Source organism: Sus scrofa, chromosome 4 (assembly GCF_054392235.1).
Source record: "Sus scrofa isolate SSC_HxYL_T2T_F1_AM1 chromosome 4, Sscrofa_HxYL_maternal_Yorkshire_Landrace_v2.0, whole genome shotgun sequence".
Taxonomy (NCBI): Eukaryota; Metazoa; Chordata; class Mammalia; order Artiodactyla; family Suidae; genus Sus; species Sus scrofa.
The window spans coordinates 104,366,978-104,384,467 of NC_139386.1; the positions used below are offsets into that span (position 1 = coordinate 104,366,978).

General features: G+C 37.9%; 1 protein-coding gene across 3 annotated transcripts in view; it reads right to left on the minus strand.

Moving 5' to 3' along the window:
- GPHRA (golgi pH regulator A) overlaps positions 1-17,490 on the minus strand; it is a 54,569-nt gene that overhangs the window by 20,202 nt on the left and 16,877 nt on the right. For all 3 annotated transcript variants that reach the window (XR_014844258.1, XM_085023120.1, XM_003481473.5), the window contains exons 4-8: positions 12,815-12,921; positions 12,148-12,249; positions 6,648-6,768; positions 5,493-5,573; positions 451-560 (exon numbers count right to left, since the gene is read on the minus strand). Coding sequence is in view for 2 of the 3 variants with exons in the window: in XM_085023120.1 (XP_084879246.1) it covers positions 451-560; positions 5,493-5,573; positions 6,648-6,768; positions 12,148-12,249; positions 12,815-12,921 (521 nt within the window). In the remaining variant the exon portion in view is untranslated. The remainder of the gene's footprint in view (positions 1-450; positions 561-5,492; positions 5,574-6,647; positions 6,769-12,147; positions 12,250-12,814; positions 12,922-17,490) is intronic.

Consider the following 17,490-nt stretch of genomic DNA (forward strand, 5'->3'; position numbering starts at 1 on the left):
CAGAGCTGCTTAAATTTGTTTAGGAATACTGACTGCTTCTGAAACAGGCACTTACAATCCCATATTCAAACTATCAGTATCGGGGAGCCATGGTTTTGTGGTGGTTTTTCAGAATTAGGAAATATAATAGCGTAGTGGAAAGAACTACACAGTTCTGGTCTTATCTTTGCAACAAACCACTGTGTGATAATTTCTCTGAGACTATTTTCTCATCTGTAAAATGGAAAGAATGACTTGTTAGGACACCTTCAGCTCAAAGACAATGGTTTTATGATTTTATAATCTATGGCTTTTGGAAAGATGACTCTGTACACACTATTTCCTAAGCCTAGCCCTGGCCAGCTGGACTCTGATGCAGTCAGGTATCTTAAAGAGACTATCCTAATGATACTTTTTTTTGCCCTTGGACCAGAATTGAGAGAAAGAATCAAGCAGAGGGATAAAGGATACTTTCACTTCCTGGTGCCGAAGTGGTAACACTCTTTATCATTCCCCAGAATCCTGACGGTTTGTTATGCACTTCCCCCTTCTGGAACATAGTTCTCCGTGTCATTGCCATCCTGAAATGAAAGAAAATATAATACCTCAGCAAGGAAGCAGGGATCCTCACAGTCCACTCTCATCTCACCCACTTCTCAGTCTCATATGTGCCCCTTTCATTTCCTGAGCTGTTGAAGGAAGGAATCAAATTCTGGACTCTCGCTTTTCTACGGCTTACAACTGGGAGGAAACTACCCTCTCAGAAGCAAAGTGGCCTAGCAGAAGGAGCACAGAATTGGAGAAGGCAATAAATGTGAGGACTGACTCTGCCACTTGGAAGCTATGCAGCCTTAGAGTTTTCACTTCCTCATTTCCAGATGATAGCGAAGATCAATGAAATAATACATAAGAACTCATGCAGTCAACTACAAAGTACTGTACATATATTAATAATTATTACCATTGTCATTTAAGGACAAAATAAAATAATGGCTAACATGTTTAGCTAAAGGATCAGGTACAGGTTAGAAACACAATAAATGTTTCTTTCCTCCCTTTTCAAAAGCAGACAAAAGAAAAAAAACCCAGAAAAATTACATAAACTTGGCCTCTTCTAAAACAGTATTTTCCCTCTAATGCCAATCTCCTCCTACCAATGAATAAATTGGCAGGCAACTTGTCCTTTCTCTTGTTCTGTCAGTCTGTGGAGAACCTACCCATTCAGTGGTAGCTGTTGGCATGTTCCAGCCCACCACAGAGGTATTGGAATAGGGTCCTTGTGAGGAAAAATAAGGTCATTTGTGGATAAATGGTTACTTGAAGGGTACACTGGGCCAAGGCCTAAAGGCTTAAAATAAACCAGGATGAGTCTAATAAAAATAGAGTTGTAGAAGTAAAGAAAAATTTAACCCAAGGTTAACCTCAAAAGTGTGACAAGAGATAGAAGTGGTAAGGATGAAGAAGCAGCATTAGTATTCACGGTCAGGACCAACACAAATGGTACCAATGGTACCAAATACGAAATGGTATTTCTGTGGGCTCAATTCTTTAAGTCATGGGCTAAAATGATACTAACAACAAAGAATATTAAGTGTGTTGGCTATATTGACTTAACTGTTTCCTCCTTAAAAAGACTTTTATCTGGATATGTAGTGAATGGAATATAACTTCCAAGTTCTGGCTCTTTCTGGCTTTTCCTTAATTACACATGTTTACTGAAACTCAGCACTGTTGGAAGATGTAATTAACAACCAAGGAGAAGCTCAGACTGAGGGAGATTTTGACTTGGCAAGACTCATAAGCCTTAGTTTTCCTATATTCATAGTTGGGAAAGCTGGAGCAAGAAGGAAGAGATCCTTTCCCTCTCATTTAGAAGTTTGCATCAGCATACCATGCTGGATTAAAGGAATAATATTAAAGGTAACAATATTAAACTTTCTGAGATGTGGTGGAGAGGAATGAAAAAACAATGTGAGGTACTACAGAAGCAGATGCTTTTTACCTTGAACTTTTCTTCACTATCATCACTACCACCATCGTGGTCATTAACCATCACTATTGCCTCTTTAATTAAAAAAAAATTTTTTTTGGTCTTTTTAGGGCCATATCCAGAACTCCAATGGAAACTTCTTACAAGTTGATAGTACAGTATCACAACCAGGGTAATACAATGATACAGTCAAAATGTAGAACATTTCCATCACTACGAGGATCCTTCTTCCTGCCCTTATATAGCCCACTTCCATACTTCCACCTCTAGCCCCTCTCTACCCCCTGGCAACCATGAATCTGATTTCCATTTCCATTCTGTCCTTTCAAAAATGTTATGTAAATAGAAGAATACAGCATATAACCTCTTGCAGATTGGCTTTTCTTTTTTTTTTTCTTTTTGCTATTTCTTGGGCCACTCCCGTGGCATATGGAGGTTCCCAGGCTAGGGGTCCAATTGGAGCTGTAGCCACCAGCCTACGCCAGAGCCACAGCAACACAGGATCCGAGCCTCGTCTGCAACCTACACCACAGCTCACGGCAACGCCGGATCGTTAACCCACTGAGCAAGGGCAGGGACCGAACCCGCAACCTCATGGTTCCTAGTCGGATTCGTTAACCACTGCGCCACGACGGGAACTCCAGATTGGCTTTTCTTACTCAGCATAATTTTCTGAAAATTCATCCAGGTTGTTGCATCTAATTGTAGCACATTACTTTTTATTACTCAGTAGGATTCTGTGGTATGCATATAGCACAGTTTGTTTCACCATTCATCCATTAAAGGATAGCTGGATTATTTCCATTTTTGGCTAGTATGAATAAAAGCGCTTATACACATTAAGGTACAAATTTTTGTGTGAAAATAAGTCTTCATTTCTCTTGGAAAAGTACCTAGGAATGCAATTGCTCGGTTGTGTAATAGTTGCATAGTTTTTTTAAGAAACTGCTAAACTGTGTTCCAGAATTACTAGTGTTCTACATTCACCAGTGAATGAGTGATCCAGTTTCTCTGCTTCCTTACTAGCATTTGTTATTGTCACTAATTTTTATTTCAGCCATTCTAATAGGTGTGTGTCATAATATCTCATGGTCTTGATTGCATTTATCTAACAGCTAATGATATTAAAAACTTTTTCATGTGCTTAATTGCCACTTATATACCCTGTACAGTACAATATCTGTGCATGTCTTTTGCCCATTTTCTGTTAGATTTTTTTTTTTTTTTTTACTCTTAAGTTGTGAAAGTTAGTTCTTTCAAAACGTGGTTTGCAAATATTTTCTCCCAGTCTATAACTTGTCTTTTCATCCTCTTAGCAGAGTCTTTCATGGAGCAAAAGTTTTTAGGGTTTTTTTTGTGTGTGTCTTTTTTTTTTAGGGCCACACTTGTGGCATATGTAAGTTCCCAGGCTAGAGGTCGAATCAGAGCTGTAGCTGCCAGCCTACACCTCAACTTGGGATCTGAGCCGTGTCTGTGACCTACACCACGGCTCATGGCAATGCCAGATCCTTAACCCACTGAGCAAGGCTAGGGATCAAACTTGCATCTGCATGGATACTAGTCGGGTTCGTTAACTGCAGAGCCACGATGGGAACTCCCAAAAGTTTTTAGTTTTAATAAAGTCCAATTTATCAATTTTTCATTTTATAAGGTGTGCTTCTGGTGTCAAGGTTACTAAGAACTCTTTGCGTGGCCCTAGATCTCAAATATTTCTATTCTGCCCCCTAAGTTTTACTTTTTTTCTTTTTCGCTGCTCCACCTGAGGCATTTGGAAGTTCCCAGGCTAAGGGTCAAATCAGAGCTATAGCTGCCAGCCTATGCCACAGCCACAGCAACACCAGATCTGAGCCATGTCTGCAACCTACCCCACAGCTGATGGCAATGCTGGATCCTTGATCCACTGAGCGAGGCCAGGGATTGAACCCTCATCCTTATGGATCCTAGTCCAGTTCGTTAACTGCAGGGCCACAATGGGAACTCCTGCCCCCTAAGTTTTACAGTTTTACATTCTGAATTAATTTTTGCATAAGGAGTGAGACTTAGATTGAGATTCATTTTGGGAAAAAAAAAAAAATCTAAGGATGTTCAGTGATTCAAGCACCATCTGTTGAAAAGGCTATCTTTCGGAAGTTCCCGTCGTGGCTCAGTGGTTAACGAATCCGATTAGGAACCATGAGGTTTTGGGTTCGATCCCTGGCCTTGCTCAGTGGGTTAAGGACGCGGCATTGCCATGAGCTGTGGTGTAGGTTGCAGATGTGGCTCGGATCCCGCGTTGCTGTGGTTCTGTTGTAGGCCAGAAGCTACAGCTCAGATTCGACCCCTAGCCTGGGAACCTCCCCTAGCACGGGAGTGGCCCTAGAAATGGCAAAAAGCCAAAAAAAAAAAAAAAAAGAAAAAAGAAAAAAAGAAAAGGTTATCTTTCCTCCATTGAATTTCTTTTGCAACTGTGTAAAAAATTAGTTGGGCATAATTGTTTGGTCTGAGTTCTCTATTCTGTTTCATTGATCTATGTGTCCATATACCTCTGCCAATACCACACATTCTTGATTATTACAGCTGTATACTAAGTTTTGAAATCAGATAGACTGATACTTTCCATTTCACTCTTCTTCAGAATTTTTAAGCTATGCTAGTTCATTGTTCTAAGAGCTCTACATGTCAGTCAACTCATTAATATTTTTTCATTTTACAGATGAGGAAACCAAGACATAAGGCAATAAGGAAACTAGCTCAAAGTCACACTGTGAATTGTAGGCCAAAGATTCAGATTCAGACAGTCTGAATCTAGAGCTTATGCCTTTACCCATTGCGATATGGATTTCTAGAAATGTCATTTTGAAAACATACATTTTAAAAGTACTTTTAGGAGTTCCCGCTGTGGTGCAACAGAATCAGCAGGGTCTTGGGAGTGCTGGGATACAGGTTCTGATACCTGGCCTGCCATAGTGGGTTAAGGATCTGGTGTTGCCACAGCTGCAGCTTAGGTTGCAACTATGGCTTGGATCTAATCCCTGGCCCAAGAGAACTCCATATAATGTGGTGCAGCCAAAGAAAAAAAATTTTTTTATAAAAATTTTATTATTTATTACTTTTAAATAATAAAAACAACAATGACTGGAAGACTTTTTTTTAAACGTAGTTGGAGAAAAGAAAGTTGAAAAGATTGAAATGAGGCATGAAAAAGTTAATAAAAGTACAGGACAATAAACTATTAAAACATCCAATGTAGAATACCCTCAAATATAAAAGTTATTATTTTTTATCTTAAGAGAATTCATCTAAAGTTAGGAAGTACGGTTGAATTTGAAAATTTTCTTTCACTTTAGATTAGACATTAAGCCTGTCATGGTACACTAACTTAAAAATGAAGATGAAATTCCCTGTTAGCATGAAATCATAGTCAAATTTCCTTGTTGAGAAATTCTAACAGCACAAATTTTTGGTTCCTAGTCGGATTTGTTTCTGCTGTGCCATGATGGGAACTCCCTAATAGCACAAGTTTTTAAATGTGTTAATAACTTACCTTTTCTTTTTGCTTATGATCATATCCATGGTTTGCAGCAGTCGCCGTTCCAGGGCTAGAATATCTGTGTCAGTCACATTCCTATAATAAGCACAATCTGTCAGCAATGTTTTGGGTTCCATCCTTGGGCATAACACAAAGCAGCTGGAGAAACACATAAACTTCAACTGTTACCCAGTAGTACAAGGGCCTGTACTTTTCTGGAGAAATTTAAAATGGCTATAATAAGCAAAAATGCTTTTGTCATTTTTTATTAGCTAATACTTCTGGGATCTCAGTGAAGTGGAAGGTAACTGGCTCTCTTACAGACTGTCTTGGCTTTGATCCAGTGTATGTGTATGCACACTTTTTTTTTGTCTTTTTGCTATTTCTTGGGCCCTGCGGCATATGGAGGTTCCCAGGCTAGGGGTCTAATTGGGAACTGTAGCCACTGGCCTACGCCCGAGCCACAGCAACGCAGGATCCGCGCCGCATCTGCAAATTACACCACAGCTCACAGCAACGCCGGATCAAACCCGCAACCTCATGGTTCAACCTAGGAATCTTTCTAAATAAGTCTTATCACTTACATTGCTTGCCCTTGTTATTTGTCCTACAGTTATTCATTTTTAAAATGACGATTTCAATATAACTTTCTCCATCCCCTCCTCACTCCCACTTTTTAATGGCACTTTTCTAGAGGACAGTAATGTGAGCTAATCCCAACTTCAGCCAATCAGTTCCTCACCAAAGTAATAGAGCAGACAACAATGCCAAGTTAAAAGTGTGCATACACACAGAGTTCCTGTCGTGACGCAGTGGTTAACGAATTTGACTAGGAACCATGAGGTTGCGGGTTTGGTCCCTGGCCTTGCTCAGTGGGTTAAGGATCCGGTGTTGCCGTGAGCTGTGGTGTAGGTCGGCGGGCTACAGCTCCAATTAGATCCCTAGCCTGGGAACCTCCATATGCCGCAGGTGCGGCCCTAGAAAAGACAAAAAGACAAAGACAAAACAAAAACAAAAACAAAGATTCCTAGGTCAATGCCCATAAAGACAGAGGAGAATTAAAAGGCAGTGTCATGGATTCAATATTTAAAAATTAATGATGGTGGCATGATGTGATACATGGATTCAAGAAGTAACTGGGGGAAAAAAAAGAGACAAAGTTCTCATTACCTGAGGAAGTAGGACATGTAAGTGTATGGGCAGTTGACAGCACCAAATCCAGAAAGAAGAGCCATGAGAGTCACCCCAATCACACCTACTCGGCTGATGAGCTGTTCTATGGACAAGATCCCTAAAAATAGCAAAGCACATTAATGCCAGGTGATGTAGATTAAATGGTTTTCATCTGCACTGCAAAACGAAACATCATTGAAATAGTAACTAATTTATAAAAGCTAAATTTAATTATTAATATGTAGATTTTCTACAACAAATACATAAAAGCCTACTGATTTTCTTTGTATCCCATATGCTTCTAGAATCATCTCTCATTGAGTGATGGTAATAGTAAAATAATAAAAAAATAATAACACTTATTGACCGTTTATTCAAGCTAAGTGTGCACCCTAACAAAGCAAAGTAGTACTTTTTAGTAAAAGCTTTGGCAAAAAAAAATTAGGAAAGTAAATCTGCTGGAAAAGTATAAACAACAGGTAACACTTTTCACTGTAGTTATATTCAGTGTATACATTTCTCCCTCAGGGCATAAGCTATTTAGCTATGTCTTATTCATTTTTGCTACCAATAAAGAGGTATACATTTAATAAATGGGATGAATTCATATATGAATGACTAACTCAAAGGTAAATATGTGAGTTTTAAAAACTCAGTTGTATTCTAATTATCAATTGCTTCCTTTTATTTGAGAATGCTGAAAATCAACCCTAGCTAAGATAAATACTGATATTGATGTATTTGGGAAAAGTGAGAGAGAGAAATGCTAAGGATACCTCAGGAAGTTTGGCATCACAGGAACAAACTAGATTAAATTTGTTTTCATTTCCTATTTCTAGGACAGAATGCACTACAGCCATCCACTCCTATGGCCTAACACTGGAACTGCCATTCAGGAATTCTATTCTTTTTGAAGCCGAACTTCTAACATTTGAGTCCTTTTGCTCCTTTATTTCCACTACACCATTTCAGAGCTCATCGTAACCTCTGGTCTCTAGCCTTGTGCTTCCCCCAACCTTTCATTTCCTTCTTCACTGAGCTTGGACTCCAAGCGTGTATGCTTTAAGTTCTGTTGTCAGGGCTCTCAGTCCCCTACTTTCCTCCTGAAGCACTGATCTTGCAAACTTCCAAGCCTGGATCAATCTAACTGCTTTCCCTGTGCCCGTAACTGAGCTGCCCCAAACTGCTAGGATGCATACTGACACTGATGCCATTAGAGGTGTACAGTCTCCAGTCTTAACAGAGCTCACAACAAATGCTCCTAAGGAAACCTTTCTTGCCCTTGATCAGCAATCTCTCCCTCGTCCCCTTAGCAGATACTCTTTAATTTCTCTTTCCAATCTTGGTTCTTAACTAGTGTCCTTATTATATAAGAAAAGTTAATAGACATAAACTACATCTGCAATCATCCCTCCAACTTGCCCCCTCTTAGAACAACATGGCGTTGCAAGGCTAAGACTTCTCTACTTGGGCTTCTTTTCTAATTTCCCCTTCATTTCCTCTAAAATCTTGTTCCATTGCCTGTCTTCTCTCTTGTATCTTCCTTTGTTATTTGTGTCTTTCTTTGTTATTCATTTCCTTCACTTTAAGTCTCTTTCCTAAGAAAAAGTCTATCCCTGGCACTGAGTTTACTTATAGTTGCCAATCCTCTTTATTTACCCCTTAATAGCCATGCTTCTTTCACTTCCATTTATTTCTCAACCAGTAACAATTCAGCTTTCATCCCCTTCTCTTACACAATTAAAGTGCTTTCACTAATAATCATAACAGCAATATAGTAGGAAACATTCACTGAACACTTATTAAGTACCAGGTGACTGCTTTAAAATTAATTCATTTAATCTTCATAACCCTATGAAGTAGATATTATTAGAAAATCTCATTTTACAGATGAGGAAATGGAGGCACTGAGAGGTAAAGTAACTTAGTCAAGGCCACACAGCTAATATGTGGCAGCATTAGGAATCCAACCCAAATGGCTCTTAGCCATTATAATATAGTCATAAATATTCTTCTGGATGCAAAATTCAACATTTTCCAATTCTTGTTTATTTCTTTTAAAAAAAACTTTTTTTTGACATCAAATCATTCCTACTTAAAATTATTTCCCTTTTTTGCTTTCATACCATTTTCCTCAGTTTTCCCTTTTCCTTTTCTATTTAATTTTTCTTGATCTTTTGGGTCAGAATTCTTTCACTTTAGTCTATGCGTTTTCCTTGGGTGATGTTTCTGTTCCCGAGCTTCATCTAATGGCATTTAACTACTGATGTCTATTTTGTATTTCTGGAATTATCTCTGGGAGGACAGATAAATCCATAACTTTCTCCTAAGTCCTGACTTGTGTATACAATTACCTACTGAGTATTACTTGGATGTGCACAGACAACTCAAATTGAACATATCTCAAGCTCAAATTTTATTCCTTCTTCTGTATCGCCTATCTTAGCAAATGACATCATCAACTATCCAGTCACCCAAATAAAAAAATCTTATTTTTTCTGGTCTCCATTCTGTCCTTACTCCTCCTTGAATATACCAGTCTTTTTTTTTTTTTTTTTTTTAACCTAAGTGCTTTACATGATGTCTCTTGTGCCTTCTGGTTGGGTCTACCTTTGGTCTTGTCCTTTAAATCTCAGCTTGACTATCACTTCCTCAGAATGACTGATGCACTTGCAGTAAATTTGCCATCGTAATCTGAATTATTCTTTATTATAGCAAACTGTTTGTTCCATGACAATGATCACAACTGGCAATTATTTATTTACCTCCTCACTATTTAGTCCCTCCTTCTAGACTGTAAGTTTCAGGAGGGCAGAAACCAAGTTTATTTTGCTCACCACTGTATCTTTAACATTTAATCTAAACTAGATGCTCAATAAATATTTTTGGAATGTTAAACGGATGAATAAATCCTCACCCAAATTCTGCTGATACTACTTTCCAATACTTCTTGAATTTGCATCCTTTTTCAGGAAGAAATTATGTCTTATTGACCTTTGCTTACCTTATTGCCTGGCAAATAGAAGGTGTTCAACAAATTATTGATTGTGAGTACATAATTATCACCCAGTAACATTAAAAAAAAAAATCCAAGGGATTAATACATGTTGCTAAATATAAAAAACTGGGAAAATGTCCCTTCTACTTTTATACTCTTTAAGGTGGTATCCTTTAATTAAATATCTTTTTCTAGTTTAAAGTACCTTTAGATACTATCTACTTAATCTCAGCATTTCTATGAAGTAAAGGTCAATCACTATAATTCTTGCTTTCCAGCTAATAAATGGAAATTCAGATGGATAAAGTAACTCAGTGTTGCTATTTGCTCATACAGATTCTTTCTAGCTTCATATGCTTTCTTAGTCTAATCTTTCCCAGTGTGGAATGTCTTCCAATCTTCCTAGGTTTGGGTACTGCATTAGATATATTTTTATGGGCATTTTTTCATTATAGGTAAGAATTATGTCTTAGAGGGGTTTTTTTTGTTGTTGTTGTTGGTCTCCATGGCAACAAACCATACTGGTTGTTGGGACAGTCCTGTGAAAGCTCTAAAAAGGCAGTGTAAGCCTGGCTGCTTTTCAGTCATTGCCATAACTTTTCTTCCTACTTATTTCTTCTACAGGGTCAAAATAATTGGATACTTGAACATTCAGAAACAAAACCAAAATGCTTATTTATTGGAGCACAAAGGAAAGATTGAAACTGAAGCTGTCTCCCTAGCTCTTCTTCCTGGAGTATTCTTCAGGATATTCCCATAAAACCTTTAAGAGGGATGGATGGAGGTGCAATAGATGTCCCAGTCTTCATCTCCTCTCGGGCATGGTCTGGCTGCACTGGTCATGTGAGCTGACTGCTGACGAGGAGAAAGCTGGAGAAAGGTATTAGAGCTACATCTCTGGACTGCATGTGAGCTTGTGCTATAGTTGTAAGCAGCCTTGGAGTCCTTTTATAACTATTGTCCCTCATTTCTAGTATCACACAAAAAAATCTGTCTAAAACACATATAAACTTTGTGTCTTGTTCTACTAGAAATTCTAAAACTCCCTAATATGCTGTAATAAATCACTTTCTGCTTCAAACCAGTTAGGGCAGATTCTGTTTTTTACTGTAAGAGCCTTGATAGATATAGCAGAATAGTGAAATGAAAAGATGTGTATTTTTTTAAAAAAAGCTCCAGTATGACAGTTTCAGTGTATTCATTACAAGTGGGCTCTCTAATCAGAAAAAAAAAAAAAATATATATATATATAGATATAGATATATACACACACACACATATGTATGTATATGTGTATATTTACTTATTTATATATTTCTGGAGTAGTTCTAGAAGAACTTGTTAGCTGAGGACTTTTGTTCTTTTTTTTTTTTGTCTTGCGGCATATGGAGGTTTCTAGGCTAGGGGTCTAATCAGAGCTGTAGCCACCAGCCTACGCCAGAGCCATAGCAACACGGGATCTGAGCCGCATCTGCAACCTTCACCACAGCTCACGGCAACGCCGGGTCCTTAACCCACTGAGCAAGGCCAGGGATCGAACCCGCAACCTCATGGTTCCTAGTCGGATTTGTTAACCACTGAGGCATGATAGGAACTCCTGTTCATTGTTTTTAGCATAGAAATTAGGGCTTTGTCCATGACCAGTTCTTGTATTTAAAATGAACTTTTTTTTTTTTTTTTTTTTTTTTTGCGTGAGGAGAGACACTAACTCCTAAAAAGCTATTTGTCTACTAATTTTTTTTTTTTTTTTTTTTTGTATTTTTGCCATTTCTTGGGCCGCTCCCGAGGCATATGGAGGTTCCCAGGCTAGGGGTCGAATCAGAGCTGTAGCCACGAGCCTATGCCAGAGCCACAGCAACGCAGGATCTGAGCCGCATCTGCAACCTTCACCACAGCTCACGACAATGCCGGGTCCTTCACCCACTGAGCAAGGGCCAGGGATTGAACCCACAACCTCATGGTTCCTAGTCGGATTTGTTAACCCCATGACGGGAACTCCTTGTCTACTAATTTTGAGTGTTTATGTCATTGCTCTTTGCCAAAATACAAACACTTCCTAAAGACAATCTTTATTACAACTTGAACACTGGCCGTTTACCTTCTGAGTCACAGACCCCTTTGGGAATCTCATAAAAGCTTATGGATACCTCACCTCCAAACACGTACACAAATATATTCCCATAATTCTGCATCCAGTATCAGGAGGTTTAAATTAAGGACATCTTTCTTTACCCCTTATTGCCTTAAAAAGTTCATTCACTGACCTAGAGCCAAAATTCCTGATCTAAAATTAAAGAAGACTATCCCACAACCAGTATTTGAAAGACTATTACACAACTAGCATTCCTAGGGTGAAAGAGATACAGTTCAAAACTAGATGTTTTTTAGAGAAGTAACTTGCTAAATTTCCCAAAATCCATAGCTTTAAAAAACTGACTTTTTTCAAAATTAGAAAATTATAAACAACCCTTTTCCCCTCTTCACCACATATACACTCACCATGTTTTGGGCTGAGAATGGGAAATGGATCTCCTAGTTTCCAAAAGAAATACATGAAGGTCAACCATAAGAGACAGGAAAAAAGTAGTCGCTGTTTATGCACTAAGAAAGAGGAGACAAAGTGAAATAGATACACGTTAAGGTGCTTTCTCTACTTAAAAATATGGGAATTTGCTAACTAATATTTGGCTGGCTTGTTCACCTGCAAGTGAGTGAAGGAACAATACAGTTTTGAGAAATTGTTTTCTAAATCTCTTACCATCATAAGAGAAATCTGGCTGAAATTATGATGTAGGTAGTAAGTTAGGGGAGACTTTTTTTTTTTTTAAAGAATGCAAGAAATTTTTACAAAGGACAGTTAAAGGGGGAAATAGGGACATTTTCTGATATAGTATTAGTAACAATTATCAATACAAGTCAAAAAGTACAAATAGTACCCTGCATTGGACAAATGAAAAGAAAGACATTATAGGAGAAAGAGAAATAAGGCTGTGGTAGGACAAATGACCTAACCCCTCATTCAATATTTATTTTGTGCCAACCTTTATGAGGTGCCCCCAAACAATAGTAGCTACTGAAAATAATACAGAAACGAAGCTCTCTACAGCCTCAGCCCCTAAGAATATTCATCTTAACCTATGTGCTAACACAAAGGTAAAATACTCACATAGTCGGATGTTGCTCACGATAAAGTAGCCAATATAAAAAGGCACCATGAAAACCAGGATCAACAGAATTACACACAGGTTCATTTTCCAGTGAAAATAACGGGAGCTGAAACACATGTCAAAGAACATCACTAGGAGAGGAAGAGGGCAGCAACTTTCACTCTCTAGTCTTCCAAAGGATCTTTTGCTCTTTAACTCAATACTGAATATATCCCATCTAATCAGTCAACTAGACTTTACTATCTGTTCATTTATAGAAATTAAAAAATGTCTTATAAAGTTCTGAATGATACATATGGCCATATTAACTTCCTGAGAATTTTACTTATTGAATTGAGAATGTTAATGCTCTAGCTATATTCATATAATAACATATATCAATATATATTATTACTGATAGAATGACTGTTTCACTTACGACTGGGAGTCTTATTTCAACATAAAAGAAAATAAATGTTAATAATGTTACAAAGACCCATAAATACTTCTTTTATACCCTCAATATAAACATCTGATTTGCATGACTACTTCTGCTGTTTATAAAATATATTTTACTTACTGATTAAAATATTTTTAGGACTTTTTATTGTTATAACAATTTACTGAGACACAACTCACTCATTTAAAGTGTACAATAGAATGCTTTTTAGTATATTCAGAGCTGTGCAACCATCACCACAATCAATTTTAGAACATTTTTATCACCCCATGATGAAACCCAGTACCCATTAGCGGTCACTCCCCTTTCCTTTCAACTTCCTAAAGCCTAGGAAACCACCAATACGCTTTCTGTCTCTATGGACTTGCATATTCTGGATATTTCATACACATAGAATCACATAATATGTGATCTTTCGTGACTGCCTTCTTTCACTTAGCACAATGTTTTCAAGATTTATCCATGTGTAGCATCTATCAATATTTAGTTCCTTTTATGGCTGAATTACATTCATACCATCATATGGATATACCAATTTTGCTTATCCATTCATTAATTGATGAGCATTTGGGCTGTTCCACTTTTTAGCTATTAAAAATAGTAATGCTGTAAATATTTATGTGGACATATGTTTTCATTTCTCTTTAGGCATCTACCAGGGAGTGGAACTGTTGGGTCATATGCTAATTCTATACTTAATTTTTTGAAGACTGCCATTATTTTCCAAAGTGGCTACACCATTTTACCTTTTGCCCACAGCACATGAAGGTTTCAATTTCTCAAAAGGGCTCGCTAACACTTATAACTGTCTTTGTGATTATTGCTATCCTAGTGGGTATCAAGTGGTATCACATTGTGGTTTTGATTTGCATTTTACTGATAGCTAAAGATGTTGAAAAAAATAATAAAGACGTTGAGCATCTTTTATGTGTTAATGGCCCATCTGTACATCTTATTTGGAAAAATGCCTATTTAAATCCTTAGTTCATGTTTAAGTTTTGTTTGTCTTTTTATTGAGTTTTAAGAGTTCTTTATATATGTTAGATAGAATTCTCATATCAGATTCATGATTTACAAAAATTTTCTCCCATTTGTGGGATATCTATTCACTTTCTTGATGGTGTCCTTTGTATTTACTGATTTTAAACTTATAATTAAGCCTTATTTCAAAAAAGAGTAAGTGGTTAAGTGGCTTATAGGATATGTAAAATACAGGATAATGAAATAAATTATAAAGAAATATGAAAGGAAGGAAAAACAATGACAAAAGATAGGTAAAATCTCAGGTCAGGTCCAATTATGAAAATGCACACCATAGAGTTCTAGAAAGTTGCTACAGGTAGTTCAAAAATTTAGCTTTATGTTTTGTAATGGTTAATGTGAAATAGAAACTTTGATCAGTTAGACAAATCATAGTGTAAGAAAAATAAAAAATTACTTAAAGGAAGCATAATTACCACTGGTTTATAATTACTGAATTATTACCAAGATCATATTGCAATTTCTCCAAAGACTTGATAAAGAAGAAAATATGAGGTCAATTAACAATGTTTCCCAGGGGGAGTTCCCATCGTGGTGCAGCAGAAATGAATTTGACTAGTATCAGTGAGGACTCCTGTTCAATCCCTGGTCTCGCTCAGTGGGTTAAGGATCTGGCATTGCTGTGAGCTGTGGTGTAGACGTGGCTTGGATCCTATGTTGCTGTGGCATAGGCCAGTGGCTGCAGCTACGATTTGACCCCCTAGCCTGGGAACCTCCATATGCCTCGGGTGTGGCCTTAAAAAGCAAAAAACAAACAAAACCCCCCAACATTTTCCACAACAGCCTTTCAAAAGAAACATCAATGAGTTTCAGAGGGCTCGCTCTTACTGTTTCCTCCTTAGTGCAGATGGCAATAATCATAAAACGAAGAGCTATTCAGTAAAAGGTTACCCTAGAGAGACCCGATACCATTTAGTTTAGATAAACTGACAGCTTTTGCTTGTCTAGATTACCTACTTTAGAGAATTTAGAGTTTACGAACAAGATGCACATCCTCCTGGCAATCATACTTAGTATTTCACTAAGCTTCTGAAAGATATTGGGAGGCAGTGGGTTTGAAATGACAAGTGTAATCCATATGCCAACTAAAAGAAAACCACATACTTTAACTGTCATTTGAGCTGAAGGTAAAGAGACGTTCTCTGGAAAAAACGAAGGGTACCAATGAGATTACATATTTGAATAGGAGGCTATACCACTTCTGTTTAGAGGTGAGTCAAAAGAAAATTCTTGGTCAAATTCAAGATTTTCCTTTGAAAACTATTTTGAATACAATCAATGTGCAGATAGTAATATATGATAAACGCCCACAATTCTGTTACATAGTAGGACCAAATGTTAGTCTGAGCAAATAGGTGTAACAGAAGGTGTCTCAGTCTACTTGATCCCCAAAAAAGCATCCAAAGAAGAACCAGATTTTAGCAATGCTACTTCCATACTCTTTAACTATTTAAGAAACGTACTTCCAAGTAACTGAGTGATGATATGTCTTACTATATGGAATTATTAACTATAAATGAATCAAAAGTTGGGAGACATCAGCTACAAAAACAATAATTTCGGTTTTAGACTATTAGTTACAGTTCTATCTATACTACTTAGATCAGCAGTCAGCAAACAATGACCTGTTTTTTTTGTTTTTGTTTTTTTTTTCATGTCTTTTTGCCATTTTTGGGGGCCACTCCCATGGCATATGGAGGTCCCCAGGCTAGGGGTCAAATCGGAGCCATAGCCGCTGGCCTACACCAGAGCCACAGCGACGCAGGATCCGAGCTGCGTCTGCAACCTACATCACAGCTCATGGCAATGCCGGGTCCTTAACCCACTGAGCAAGGCCAGGGATTGAACCTGCAACCTCATGGTTCCTAGTCGGATTCGTTAACCACTGCGCCACGATGGGAACTCCAACAATGACCTGTTTTTATAAATGAAGTTTTATAGGAACACAGTCACATCCACTTGATTCCATACTGCTTATGGCTGCTTTCACTCTACAACAGCAGAGTTGAGTAGCTCCTTAGAAATGGTGTGGCCCACAAAGCCTAAAATATTTACTATCTGGCTCTTTAAAGAAAAGTTGCTGACCTTTGCTCAGATAGCAGTGAAATTTCAGGTTGTGATAATAAATTTTTTCCTAGTTTTATGGAGAAAGAATTGACATACATCACTGCATAAGCTTAAGGCATTCAGTGTGATGGTCTGATTTACATATGTTGTGAAATGATTACAATAGGTTTAGTTAATGTAATCATTTCATATGGATACAACGGAAAGAAAAAAGAATCTCCTTGTGATGAGAATTCTTAGGATTTGCTCTCAAAAACTTTCTTGTATATAACACAGCAGGGTACTAGTACTTTTTTCTTTTTTTGTCTTTGTCTTTTTCTTTTTTGTCTTTTCTGGGGCCGCACCAGCGGCATATGGAGGGAGGTTCCCAGGCTAGGGGTCTAATTGGAGCTGTAGCCACCGGCCTACGCCAGAGCCACAGCAACACCAGAGCCACAGCAACGCCAGATCTGAGGCGCATCTGTGACCTACACCACAGCTCACGGCAACGCCAGATTCTTAACCCACTGAGCAAGGCCAGAGATTGAACCTACAACCTCATGGTTCCTAGTCGGATTTGTTAACCACAGAGCCATGAGGGGAACTCCACTAGTACTTTTTATTACTGGAATGTTGTATCCTTTGATCACTTTCATCCAATTCCCCCTCCTCCAAACTCCTGCCCTACTAACTACCAATACGATTTTTTTCTATGAGTTTGGTGTTTTTACTTTTTTTTTTTTCTCCCTTTTTTAATGGCCATACCCTTGGCATGTGGAAATGCCAGGGACTGAATCTGAGACACAGGTGCGGCAACGCTGGATACTTTTACCCACTGTGCTGGGATGGGGATTGAACCCGCGCCTCTGCAATGACCTGAGTGTTAACCCACTGTGCCATAGCAGGAACTCCTACTTTTGCTTTTAAGATTTCACTTATAATTGAGATCGTCCAGTTATTTGTCTTTCTCTAACTTATTCACTTAGCATAATACCGTCAAGGTCATCTATGTTGCCATAAATGTTGAGGATTTCCTCATTTTTATGATTGAATAATATTCCATTGTATATATATTCTACACTTTATTCATTCCTCCATCAGTGGACGCTTAGGTTGTTTCCATGTCTTGGCTATTGTAAATAATACTGC